At 40.9% G+C, this 13,869-nt stretch overlaps 1 protein-coding gene across 2 annotated transcripts in view; it reads right to left on the minus strand.

Annotated features, from left to right (window-relative positions):
• Positions 1-13,869, minus strand: part of LAMC1 (laminin subunit gamma 1) — a 122,168-nt gene that overhangs the window by 24,051 nt on the left and 84,248 nt on the right. For both annotated transcript variants that reach the window (XM_050783347.1, XM_050783353.1), the window contains exons 3-12: positions 13,580-13,710; positions 11,341-11,507; positions 7,278-7,466; positions 6,359-6,476; positions 5,319-5,417; positions 5,090-5,226; positions 4,551-4,673; positions 4,270-4,459; positions 3,846-3,958; positions 63-284 (exon numbers count right to left, since the gene is read on the minus strand). In XM_050783347.1, coding sequence (XP_050639304.1) covers positions 63-284; positions 3,846-3,958; positions 4,270-4,459; positions 4,551-4,673; positions 5,090-5,226; positions 5,319-5,417; positions 6,359-6,476; positions 7,278-7,466; positions 11,341-11,507; positions 13,580-13,710 — 1,489 coding nt within the window. The remainder of the gene's footprint in view (positions 1-62; positions 285-3,845; positions 3,959-4,269; positions 4,460-4,550; positions 4,674-5,089; positions 5,227-5,318; positions 5,418-6,358; positions 6,477-7,277; positions 7,467-11,340; positions 11,508-13,579; positions 13,711-13,869) is intronic.

The following is a 13,869-nucleotide window of genomic DNA, read 5'->3' on the forward strand; positions in this document are numbered from 1 at the left end:
AGCACTTTCTACCCAACTGCTAAAGAGAAGTTAGGTCTAAGAGCTGCCAAAGATCATCTCACCTGTCTCAGGATCACAGGTCTCGCTGTGTCCATTGCAGGTGCAAAGCACACATGGACTGTATGGTCCAAGACTAGGAGTTTCTCTTCTGTAACCTGAAAGGCACATCTCACAAAACTGCCCTCCATATCCCACAGGACAGGTGCAGGACTCCACCCAAGTTGCAGGGACTCCAGGCCCAGGACGAGCACTTGCCAGGGTGACATCATCCAAATATCCAGCACCTGTGTATGGTGAGGAAAAGAAAATCACCAAACTGGCTTGTTTTCCACACCTTGTGTAACCTCAGTAACACTAAAAAGTAACTAGACCCCAACTTCCAGAGAAAATCAGCCATTAGCTTAACTGGGCTCTGATACACTAAACAAGATATCCACATCTATCCCCTGGAGAAGAGAATTAGAAAACAGCATTTAGAAAAATCATGTGGTACGGAGTGCTAAGTATCTGGAGTAGTGGTATAGCAAACTTTTATTTTATTTATTAATTTGTTCATTTATTTATTTATTTATTGAGATGGAGTTTCACTCCGTCTCCCAGGCTGGAGTGCAGTGGTGTGATCTTGGCTCACTGCAACCTCCGTCTCCTGGGTTCAAGCAATTCTCCTGTCTCAGCCTCTTGAGTAGCTGGGATTACAGGCGCGTGCCACCATGCCCGGCTAATTTTTGTATTTTTTTTTTTTTTTTTTTTAAGTAGAGATGGGGTTTCACCATGTTGGCCAGGCTGGTCTCGAACTCCTGACCTTAGGTGATCAGCCTACTTCGGCCTCCCAAAGTGCTGGGATTACAGGCGTGAGCCACTATGCCCGGCCCAAACTTTTACATTTTTTAAAACACACACACGTACCCTTAGATTTGCTGAATTTTATAGTCCCCACCTATGTGAAAAATGAAAAGCATTAGACAATCATTTGAAGTGAGAAGAGATATGAGCAAGAGTGTGGGGGAAAAAAGAGTTTACATCTATAGCCATTAAGCAGTGTTTTCATTCTTTTGCTACAAAAGCAGGCACTAACTACAGAATTCAAGGATAAGACAGACGGGAAAGCACCTGTCAACAGGTAATACTCAGGTTATATAATTCCTGTCCTCTGTAAAACAGCCAAAAAACCCCCAAAAAACAAAAAACAAAAACTCTCAAGTAAAGTTCTAATACTCAGGGTTACTTCTTACAAGTATACAACAAAGCCCAATGCTTTTCCATTTCTATAAGAAACCAGAGGAAACCTTATATTGCATTAGACCAATGGTTCATCCAATCCAGTGGTGCCCCTGTTACAAGCATCAGCAGGAACATTTTATCAGAGAGGTAGAGGCCTCAGTAACATCATCATATTTCCCTGTAATCTCCATTCTACTCTTGGGTTTTGCAGTCTTACGCTTAAAGCGTATTTTTCATGTTATGAAATAGCACTTGCTGTTTATAAAATTCATTTGAAAATTGACCACCTAAGGCTGAAGGACACCTCCATTACTACCCTAAACGTACTACTTTAGTATGTTTACAGGTTTCTCTTGCCTAGTTAGGTCATGAGATATGACTTTATGGTTTACTGTGCTTCCAATTCTAAACATTGTTAAATCTCCCCATTCTAAAAATACTCTTTCATCGATCTTGTCCCTACTCCCAAATTATAGCCCATGTCTTTTCCTCATAGCCAAACTTCTTAACAGAACATTCTGTATTTTACTTCAACTTCGAATTACTTTTTAAAGCACTGTGATCTTTCAGTTTCATACCCTCCCCCCACTGATTGATTGATTGATTGATTGAGACAGATTCACTCTGTAAACTCAGGCTGGTATGCAATGACATGATCACAGCTCACTGAGGGCTCAACCTTTTGGGCTCACGCATCCCCCTGCCCTCAGCCTCCGAAGTAGCTAGGACCACAGGTGTGTGCCACCATGCCCAGCTAAGTTTTTTGATTTATAGAGACAGAATCTTGCTATGTTGCCCAAGCTGGTCTTGAACACCTAGCCTCAAGCAATCTTCCTGCCTCAGCCTCCCAAAGTGCTGGAATGACAGGCGTGAGCCACCACACCTGGACAGTTTTAATACTTCCTAAAAACAAAAACTCAGCAATGATTAAGGGATCACCCAATCCAAAACCCAATGATGCTAGCTTCCTAAACTTGTTAATTGTTTCTCTTTCTTAAAATTCTTTTTCTCCCTTGGGTCTTATTTATTTAATTTTTTTGAGACAGGGTCACACTCCATTGGCCAGGCTACAGTGCAGTGGCACAATTACTGCTCACTGCAGCCTTGACCTCCTGAGCGCACATGATCCTCTCACCTCAGCCTCCTGAGAAGCTGGTACTACAGGCGTGCACCACCATACTCTGCTAATTTTTTGTATTTTTTAGTAGAGATGGGGTTTCGCCATGTTGCCCCTGGGTCTTGGAGCATGGACCTTAACTGTTTCCAGGATTCCATCCTTCTTTCCCATCTATATTTTCTGTCATATTTCCAAGTTTAAAAATTATTGCCCATATGTTGACAACCTTCTAAATCTGGATCTCTAGTCCTAATCTCTAAGCCCCAGATTCATATTTCTAACTACTTATAAGCCATTTTTATCTGGATATTCACGCAGGCTTCTCAAAAATCAACACATCTAAGCTGCAGATGCCTCTCCCAATACCACATCATCACTAACTCCACCTCCCCAAATAGCTGCACCTTGCCAGAGAAAAAGGTCCTTGTTTAAAACATTTTTTTAGGAAAAAAATTTTGGCCAGGTGCGGGGGCTCATGCCTGTAATCCCAGCACTTTTGGAGGTCGAGGTGGGGGAATTACCTGAGGTCAGGAGTTTGAGACCAGCCTGGCTAACATGGTGAAACCCCATCTCTACTAAAAATACAAAAAATTAGCTGGGTGTGGTGGGGCATGCCTGTAATCCCAGCTACTTGGGAGGCTGAGCAGGAGAATCGCTTGAACCGGGAGGCGGAGGTTGCAGTGAGCCAAGATCATGCTATTGCACCCCAGCCTGGGTGACAGAGCAAGACTCTGTCTCAAAAAAAAAAAAAATTTTAAGTCTTAAATTCTTTTTCACCTAAAATTATAACAAAATCATTCAATAATTTATGACTTTTAATAATTTAACCAATGGCTCAAATTATAAATTATAATTACACAACAGTAAATAAAAAGAAATGAAGATGAGGCAACTTGAGCCAGTAGAATTATAATTAGAATTTTTTTTTTTTTTTCTGAGAGATTCTCATTTTGTCGCCCAGGCTGGAATGCAGTGGCATGAGCTCAGCTCACTGCAACACTGCCTCCCGGGTTTCAGCAATTCCCATCCCTCAGTCACCCAAGTAGCTGGGATTACAGGCTTTCGCCACCTCACCCGGCTAATTTTTGCATTTTTAATAGAGATAGGGTTTCACCATGTTGCCCAGGCTGGTCTCAAACTCCTGGCCTCAAGTTATCTGCTCGTCTCAGCCTCCCAAAGTGCTGGGATTACAGGTGTAAGTAACTGTGTCTGGCCTATAATTAGGTTTTCTAGAAAATCTATTCATATACAATGTAACCTCAATTGACCTACTGATCAATTGAGTAATCAATTAGTGAATAATACTATTTACTAATTTTACCAAATTTTTTCCAGGTCCTTGAAAGCAGTTAAAAAACGCATTGTTCTTATATATAATTCATGTATAATGTGGTTGTTATACACTTCTCAGCGTTATATATTAGGAAAGAGAAACTTTTGCATTATCACGAATCTTTCTACCCGATCATCTTTTTAAACAACTCTCCTAAATTATATCATAACTTACTTCTCTCACTGTATGTCCCACGGATCTTGATAGAGGTCAAGTTGTTTAGGAGCTTCTGAAATTCAAAAGGGGTAAGAGCAGGCCTCCAAGGGTAATCTGTTGCTTCATGGAGCCTGGAGAGAAAGAAAGGGCCACATTAACCTCTGTAAGGATAATTCTGGATGTTGGGGAAACATTTCTTATTCATTTATGCCAACAACAACGCAATGCTCTGGCAATCAAATCAAATAAAAAATGAGACTATTGATTTGTTAGTACAATTGGAAAAGATAAAGGTAAACAAAGGAAGGCTCCCTTTTACAAAATCACCACAATAACCCAGAAGGTTTTCTTTAAAATATATCTAGAGGCCAGTTAAACTTAAATAAAGACACCACTTTCACAATGCTAGTCAAGTCTCATTTTACAAAGAAGGCTATCTTACCTGAAGACATACTTCACAGTGGTCTCACTTGGATAGGAATTGCCCTGAGCGATCAAGGGCACAGATACTCTTAAGCCAGCTCCCTCAAGCACAAGGTCTTCTGCAGAGAGGCGAGTATCTCGCCTGTCCACTCGAAAGGAGAAGGAGAGGTTCTGACCATAACTCAACACCTGCTTGCCCAAGAACTTTGCTGGAATGCAGACACAATGGTGGGCAAGAATGTGAGACTGAGATTAAACAGAGGCACACAGCAAGTCAGACTGCTTTCTAGCCTTACTTACCAGGAGCAATGAAGTACCTAGGAAAGTAGCTGTCTGAGATCACGGCAATATCTTGCCTCTCAGAGGACCATTCCAGAGATGCTTCAGAGCCATCTCTCTGTTCCACACGCCACCCATCCTCATCTGCAGGTAGAGAAGGAAAACACAAGCACTTTACACTGTAAACATCCTGAATTCAGGTCTTCTATGTACCATAAAAATGTGTAAGACCACACCTTGTATACAGAAAGGCATCAATAAACCTTTTTAAATAAATGGATCCTACAACAGTACCTATATATGCTATACCACTCAAACTATATTTTACTTTATTACTATTTACATAACATTTGCAATCACTATTCATTGAGATAAATTCTAAAGCCAAAAGTACATTTTCATTAAATTAAAAGGCCAAACTATAAAAACTATGCATGCTAAATAATACAAAGTGTTGCCAACCATCAAAAAGCCCTCAAAGAGTTACTGATTTTATGTTTAAAAATATTTTAAGTGTAGTCTCACAGCTCTAACAGGTTGGGGGATGAGGTCTAAATTACCAATCTGAAAGGAAGAGGAGATAGAATAAACACTGTAGCCAACAGCATTTGTACAGACAGAAGAATGCCCAAAGCAGAAGCAGGGTGTGCAACCCCTAGGATTAGATGATTCCAGATTAAAAAATCCAGGTTTGCATCTGAAAAAGATTAAGACACACTCGGTTACTTTTTTTTACTTGAACTATGGTAACAGAGAAAACACAATGCAGCCAGAGAAAGAATGCACTACCTTTCACAATTGAAGCCTTCGACATTGTCTTTGCAAACACATCTTCCTGTTTCAACATTACATTCATCTATGCTGCCAGAGGGATCACAAGAGCATGGCCTATTCAATGAAAAATGGATAAAACAATCAGAGAAGAGAGAAAAATTCTATTCTTAAAGCCAACCCTTTCTTTCTCTGAGACAGTTTTTTTTTTTTTTGAGACAGAGTCTCACACTGTCGCCCAGGCTGGAGTGCAGTGGCGCCATCTCAGCTCACTGCAACCTCCACCTCCAGGATTCAAGCGAATCTCCTACCTCAGCCTCCTGAGTAGCTGGGACTACAGGTGCACGCCACCACACCCAGCTAATTTTTGTATTTTAAGTAGAGACAGGGTTTCACAATGTTGGCCAGGATGGTCTCGATCTCTTGACCTCGTGATCCGCCCACCTCGGCTTCCCAAAGTGCTGGGATTACAGGCGTGAGCCACTGGCGCCCAGCCAACAGATTTTTTTTTTTAAAAGAAATACACATAGAACAAAATGGATCCTAAAGCCTTTTTTTTTTTTTTTTTGAGACAGAATCTCGCCCTGTCACCCAGACTGGAATGCAGTGGCGAGATCTCAGTTCACTGCAAGCTCAGCCTCCCAGGTTCATGCCATTCTCCTGCCTCAGCCTCCTGAGTAGCTGGGACTATAGGCACCTGCCACTATGCCCAGCTAATTTTTTTTGTATTTTTAGTAGAGACGGGGTTTCACCATGATCTCGATCTCCTGTCCTTGTGATCCGCCCGCCTCGGCCTCCCAAAGTGCTGGGATTACAGGAGTGAGCCTAAAGTCATTTTTATATTGATTTCAGTCTAAGATAGTCATCCCATTAAAACTCTGCTTACTCTCTGTACAAGCCAAACCCCTGTGGCTCACCATTACAGCTAGTCCTCAGTCTTGCTGACAATTATTATGGGAAAAATATTTACCATGCTGCCAATAAGCCACAAGATCTATTAATATGTGTTGACTACATATAGATTCTGCCCTCTTCTTCTGGCTTTGAAAATATTTTACCTGCATCCTGCCTCAGTGAGAGAATGGAATCCAGGCTGGCAACGGTCACATTTGTCCCCCATTACTCCTGGCTTACAGCTGCATCTGCCGTAACTATCACACTGTGTGCTTAGAGAGCCTAAAATGTAAAGTGCCTATTGTCAAACAAAAATTCGGCCAGATACGTAAGTAAAATCAATGTGTTAAAGAAAGATAACTGGTAATTAAAAGCAATGCCTGAGAACCAGTATGCAATCTCCTGATGGTCACAAAGAGAATAAAAACCAAATTTTAAATCAGAACTTTCTCAAAATCATGCCCCTTTAAGCCACGGGATTTTAAGTTTCTAGACACATGCTAAAATGAATTCACTCATCAATGTTGAAAATCACTTTGTACCCAATGAAACACTACACACAAGACCAGTTACTTCTCTGTGGGCGATCAAAGTCCCTTAAGGCCCATGTCTAGAATTTAAGTATTTATAGGGCTAAATTACAAAAATAAAGGTCAAACTCTTGAAGAAATGGGCTAGACTAAGAAAGCTGTGCATCTCTGTACACACACCAACATGCTAAGAATAGTTTAGCACTCTAAGGAGATTAGACTAAACAAAATCATTAACAAGGAAGAACTCACAAAGCAGTTAACCTTTTACAGTCAAAGTTCAAATTGTCTCTACGATCCTGTTGGTAATTATTTACAGAACCATTACTCAGACCACCACCCCCCTCTTACACACCAGAAACTCATCTGAAAGTTCAACTTGGTTAAAAAAGGTGGAGGTGTGGGGTACAGACAGATCTTGACTCATTTCTGTGTTACAATATTGTACACACTTCCACACTTAGTTGTGCAAATGCCTTGGAAACAAAGCTTTCCTTTCTGGGGGTCCACGGAACTATCATTTTGTCTTTCAAACCATCTTCCTGTCACTTACCCACAGGACTACAGTGGCATGGAGAGCAGGCTTCATTGTTTCCAAGGCGGAAGAAGTTCTCCCGGCACCTCTCACAGTGGGCGCCATCTGTGTTATCCTGGCAGTTGGTACAGTGACCCCCATGGCCAGTAGAACGATAGAGTTCAGGGTCGAAGTAGCATTCCTGGGATCGACCATTGCAGTCACAGGCTGTCAGTCAAAACACATGAGTTACATCAGATCTGGGTACCTTTAAGAACAGCATTTTAAGACTTAAAACCAAACATAATTTCCCACATCTCTGAGACAGACAGACGGTGGTAGACTAAGAATGACTACCAGATGCACTGTTTATCAACAACAAGAAGGCCAGGTGCAGTGGCTCATGCCTATAATCCCAGCACTTTGGAAGGCTGACGCAGGCAGATCACCTGAGGTAAGGAGTTCAAGACCAGCCTGACCAACATGGTGAAACCCTGTCTCTACTAAAAATACAAAAAATTAACCAGGTGTGGTAGCAGGTGCCTGTAATCCCAGCTACTCGGGAGGCTGAGGCAAGATAATCGCTTGAGCCCGAGAGGCGGAGGTTGCAGTGAGCTGAGATCACGCCACTGGGCAGCAGGCTGGGCGACAAGAGCTAAAACTCTGTCTCAAAAACAAACAAAAAACCACCACCAACAAAACCCAACAGTATGTCAATAAAGGGTATACATAGCCAGAAGATAAAGAAATGTTCCTCCCTCTAAAAAATAGCACCATCATAAATTACAAGGAATTCCCATACTTAGAAAAGAAACTGCCTCCAGGTAATTGTTCATATACAAGTAAAAGTCAAATCAAATTACAATTCTCCTGAATCTTTAGCCTTTATTCTAGAATCAGCTCCAAAAACAAGGTGGCATTTTATATGCAGGCTTCAATTTACCTTAACTTTTTAGGCCTCAGATGAGTCAAATACATTAAAACACTAACTTCCAAAGTGCCAGATTATTTATATATCTAGACTGGGGTAACTTGAGACACATGGGTTAAAATTAGTGCCACGACAGATGAAAGCAGAATTAAAAAGAAATCTAGATCCTCCAGAAACATCCATGTACAGGGAAGCCTCAACTCCAAATGGGTGATCTGTTAAGTAGCTATATTCCCTGCAGGGCACAACCATATTTTAAGACCAAGTATCTGTAGTCACAGAAATTCCTTACTATATTTACAATAAAAAGATTTTTTTCTGAGTTATTGATTCTTCCCTAAATGTAGACAGTATCTTGAAATTATAAAATAAGTAACTTAAATAAAATATAAAATAACAGAAATAAAAAGAAGTTTTATTTGGTTTCAAATCGAACAGGATATTGTTGTTTTAAAAAAATATTTGAATATATCTTTTTTTGTATACATTTTTCTTTTCTTAATGTAGACTTCTTCCAACCAAAATCATGAACACATTTTGATTTGTTTTTTGGAGACAGGGTCTCACTCTGGAGTGCAGTGGTGTCACCATAACTCATTGCAGCCTCAAATTCCTGAGCTCAAGTGATCCTCCTCCTGCCTTAGCCTCCCAAGTAGCTGGGACTGCAGATGTGTGCCACTATACTCAGCTAATTTTTAAAAAATTTTTTGTAGAGACAAGGTCTTGCTATGTTGCTCAGGCTGGTCCCAAACTCCCAGGCTCAACTGATCCTCCTGCCTCATCCTGCCGTGTAGCTGGGAGTACAGGCACATGCCACCATGCCTAGCTAATTATTTTATTTTATTTTTTATTTTTGCAGAGACAGGGTTTCACTGTATTGCCTAGGTTGGTCCCGAATGAGTCTCCCACCTTGGTCTCCCAAAGTGCTGGGACTGCAAGTGTGAGTCACCATACCCAGCCCCTTTTGTTCTTTTTCTCTCTTCCTTATGATCAGTTATTTATAGCACAGTAATATAATTGTAAACTTCTTTAGAAACTTGAGTTATTGCCACCAAAAAATCTGAGTTTTGTTAAGTTAGTTTTAAAGGGCCCTTTTCCTTCTTCATTAGCTATTTCTCTTCCCTCAAGACGCCCTAGTTTATCCCTCAATCCACCAAGCCCAGCCCACCTAAAGATCTGATGTTGTGAGACGGTGAAGCGGAATAACACCCCTGTCCACGCCGTCCCAACCCACAGCTAAAGCAAATGCCATGGCTCCCTCCTTGAGAGAAGGTAGTTCTCTTCCCTAACCCTAGCATCCTGACAATAATGCAGTATTGTCACGACATCCAGAAATGTCACTCTTTGAAGTGTCACAGTGCTGAGGGGACTAACGAGAAAAGCAAATTGACTTAGTTCGTCATCAAAGTCCTTTAGCTACAGTACTCAGTTCATTTGCTAGAGGTGAAATGGCAATGTTTGCTTTTTTAAGTAACTTCCTGGATAGACTCAAAATACAACATTATTAAGCAGAATGCTTTTCAAGCACACATCCATTTATTTAAATGCCACATCTTAGGAGTATTTCATTCTTGTACCAGCCTTTATTGTATAGCTTCCAACACTGAATATTACAGTTCAGTAATAGAATTAAAGAAGCTCAAGCAAGTGCTTACAAATGTTAGAGGAGGCTGTAAATTTTACTTGCAAATCTTAGGATTTGTTGAAAAGACTCGGCAGCTCATTGGAAATAGTCATGAGTTAAGATAGTGGTCCCTTCTCGGGGTTTCTGCAAATAATTTTTTTGTTTGTTTTTGTTTTTTGAAATGGAGTCTCGCTCTGTTGCCCAGGCTGGAGTGCAGTGGTGCAATCTTGGCTCACTGCAACCTCCGCCTCCCGAGTTCAAGCAATTCTCCTGCCTCAGCTTCCCAAGTGAGTAGCTGTGATTACAGGCATGTGCCACCACACCTGGCTAATTTTTGTATTTTTAGTAGAGGCAGGGTTTCACCATGTTAGCCAGGCTGGTCTCGAACTCCTGACCTCAGGTGATCCAACCCCATCGGCCTCCCAAAGTGCAAAGATTACAGGCGTGAGCCACCATTCCCAGTCTCTGCCAATAATTTCTGCAAGTTAAGAGTATCTTCTTTCTTATTCTCTTTATTCTTAAAAGAACATGATAAAGAATATTTGTAAGGACATAAGAAAATTATCGCAGCTTTAAAATCATGATTAAAAGGTTCCCTTCTCCTGAGATTTCTTTCTCTATCTGTTCAGAATAAACCACAATATTGTGAAGGGATAAACAATGTTTTAAGTTTTTTCATTTTACCTTTTTCTAGGAATACTAGGACCTATTCTTCTTCCCAAAGTTACCCACCTCTCCATCGGAGGAGTGGGAAAATTCTCCCTGTTGTACTCTTTAGTGAGATAAAGAAAAAAATAGTTTTGAGAAATAATCTTGTACAGCCAGGCGCAGTGGCTCCCACCTGTAATCCCAGCACTTTAGGAGGCTGAGGCAGGTGGATCACCTGAGTGAGGTCAGGAGTTCGAGACCAGCCTGGCCAACATGGTGAAACCCTGTCTTACTAAAAACACAAAAATTAACTGGGCATGGTGGCACGCACCTGTAATCCCAGCTACTTGGGATGCTGTGGCAGGACAATCGCTTGAACCTGGGAGGCGGAGGTTGTAGTGAGTTGAGATCACTCACTCCAGCCTAGGTGACAGAGTGAGACTCAGTATCAAAAAAATAATAATAATAAAATAATCTTGGAATGGCCATCTTAGCCTAGAATTCATTGTATTTGATACATGTTAATTACCTTGGCTGCCTGAGCATTCATAAAAATAATACTATTTTAAAGGGGAACAAAGAAGACTAGAGAAACCATATTCTGGAGTAGAGTACATTGGCCCAGTATTTGCATCTAAATAAACTTCTAAACCTTGCAGATGCTCCTCCAACTCTGGGACGTGTGTTCATGAAGGAAACACAAAACCCTCAGTTTGCCTTTACAGTGAATTGCCCTCATCTATGACTTTCCTCTGACTTGAATACTACTCAAATTACAGAAAAAGCATGGCCTTTCAGAGCTTTCCTTTGAAGGAGGAATAAAAGGAAGTCACCCATTCCTCCTTCCACCCTTGGAAGTCCTCAAGACAATCGACAGACTGACGCCATGGGGCACTCACGCAGGCATTCACTGGCACTTTCTGCAGTTGCCCTCCTCCATGGCCGGTCATTGAAGAAAGGAAGACACTTTTCACAGTCTACTCCATATGTGTTATGTTTGCAGTTACACACCAGCTTATCAAATTCGTTCTTCATACACTCGCTTGCGTGTCCATTACATTTACATCTGGGGAGAGAAGAGACGCTCCAAAAAATTGAATGGCTGCAAAGTCCCAGACATGCACACAGAAAAACTATGTACCCAAAGAAGTAAGTTTTACCATTCAAAAGCGTAAACTGAGGAACTGAGCAGGATTAACTAATGGCTGTCTGAATTTTCAAGGATGAAAAAAAATTAAACAAGGTAGCTTTACTTAACAGGGGTAGGGATTAACCAGACATGAAAAGAAAGTCCCTAACAATTTCTGAGGATATCTGAGGATCAATTCCTGAAGTCAAACCTGTGTATCAAGAGGCAGCAGAATGTAGTGGTTCAGAAAAGCATGGACTCTGAGGCCAGGCTGCCTGGGTTTGAAACCCTTCCCCATCACTTACCAGTGTAACTTAGCCTCTGTGCCTCGCCTGTAAAACAGGGATGATGATAATGCCTATTTCATAAGGTTAATGGGAAGATCAAGGAGTGCTTTATTTATGTGCTAAGGATTGCACAACCACAAAATAAGTCGATGAACATCAGCAATTATTCGCCATAATGATTTTAAAGTATTCCAACCTAAAGGTGGTGAGACACATTAGATACCTCATCCCCATATGGATGTCTGGTAGTCAGACTAATATCCCCTGAGGTTGTTTGGAGCAAGAATCCCTGAAGATCCCCTAGATGCAAGTATGATAACAAACTAAGGACTCATGGAAATTCCCATCAATACTAATGTGCACCGTGGAGTAGTAATGTTTCCCTCACTTGCTTCCTTAATGACAGCAATCGGTCTCATAGCTTCAACTACCATTCACTGATACACTAAAACATTTCAGGATCATTGACAGTGTGGCAGGACGAGTCCCAAACTTAGATCTCCAGCTTTCATCTTCTCTCAAGCTCTTATCCTTCACTGCTGCACAAACTTTGATGTCCCCCATGACCTGAAATTTTACATATGTATAACCAAACTCATCAGTGTAGCTCATCTTTATTTTGTTAATAGTACCAACCATTCTCCTGATCACTAAACCTTAAAATTAAAAAAGCACCTTTGACTGAAGTCCTGGTTCAAATAAAATGCATCTATATGTTCCTTTCCATTCTGTTGCCACCAGCTTAATGTCATGTATTTGTTGCCTAACCCAGCATCATAACATGAATATAAATTCCCTCAATTGTACACTACTTTTACCCTGTTTGCACATTAATCCTCCTGGCCCACTGTTTTCTTATCAGAGTCTTACTCCAAATATTCTGCCTGATTTCTCATTGGGTACAGTTCCCATCAACTTACACTAAGCACCAATCCCATACAGGAAACAATGTAAGCAAAAGTAAGTTTTCTGCTCTTGGGATCTCACGGTCTAACACAGGGGAGGTAAGTCCAAGATTCTTCATCTGCTATTTAAGGTCTCTGGCCACCAAACTATCTTTCTGGTTTACAACTCTACAGATTCATAAGAGATTTTCCTTCAGTTAAATGGGTTTATACTCTCCCATCTCTAAACTTCTGCTTATGACATGTCCATTCTCTTGCATCCAACCAAGGCATCCTCCCCTTCCTTATCCAAAGCTTTCAAGACCCAGCTCAAATGCCATCTGCTTCTCTAGCCCGGCAGTTTTGAATCATTCTTGATATGTGGCATCTATTCTACTGCTGCTTTATCTATTTTTAAAAAACAGGTGACCACCAGTATTTCAGTTTTCACATATTCATACATCTCCTACCCTGTTCATTTGTAAGATCCAAGAAGGTCAGGACTTCTCAGTAGGATAAGGTGAGTCTTACCCTTCCTCAAGTGCTTCACAGTGCCTTTGTACTTAAATTATCAATAAGAATTCACTAAGTGTGTGGACTTGACAAGGTTTTGGAAAACCTACATGCTTAGTTTCCAGAACGAGATCTGACAGTGAAAATATCCTAGGCTGCTGTCTGTCTTTCTAGCTAAGCATTATCACACAGGAAGGACTGTCGCTCCTATTCTTGGTAGAGAAAACATCTAACAACAGTATTAACACGGTTGTAAACAAGTTGCTAGATTCACCTCTACGAAAAGCTCCAAACACTTTCAAGACTAATTTAATAGTTTACTTACCTGCCACCCACAGCAAAATCAGAGATCGCATAATAATAGGACTTGAGAACTTTGGGATCGTTAAACACTTCATCTCCAAAAGTGTTCAGGCGATTAAGAGTTACTCTGATGTCAGTGGCAGTTACCCATTCCTGTCAGGAAGCAAAAATAGAAACACAAAAGAGAAGTGGAGGGACTGAAAATGATATAAACATGACAAAATGTTCTCAATCACTAACTTATCATTTAGCTTACGCCCTCTTCCAGCACTCAATCTATTATAATACTCAACGACTTCTTTAATTTTCTAA

Source organism: Macaca thibetana, chromosome 1 (assembly GCF_024542745.1).
Source record: "Macaca thibetana thibetana isolate TM-01 chromosome 1, ASM2454274v1, whole genome shotgun sequence".
Lineage (NCBI taxonomy): Eukaryota > Metazoa > Chordata > Mammalia > Primates > Cercopithecidae > Macaca > Macaca thibetana.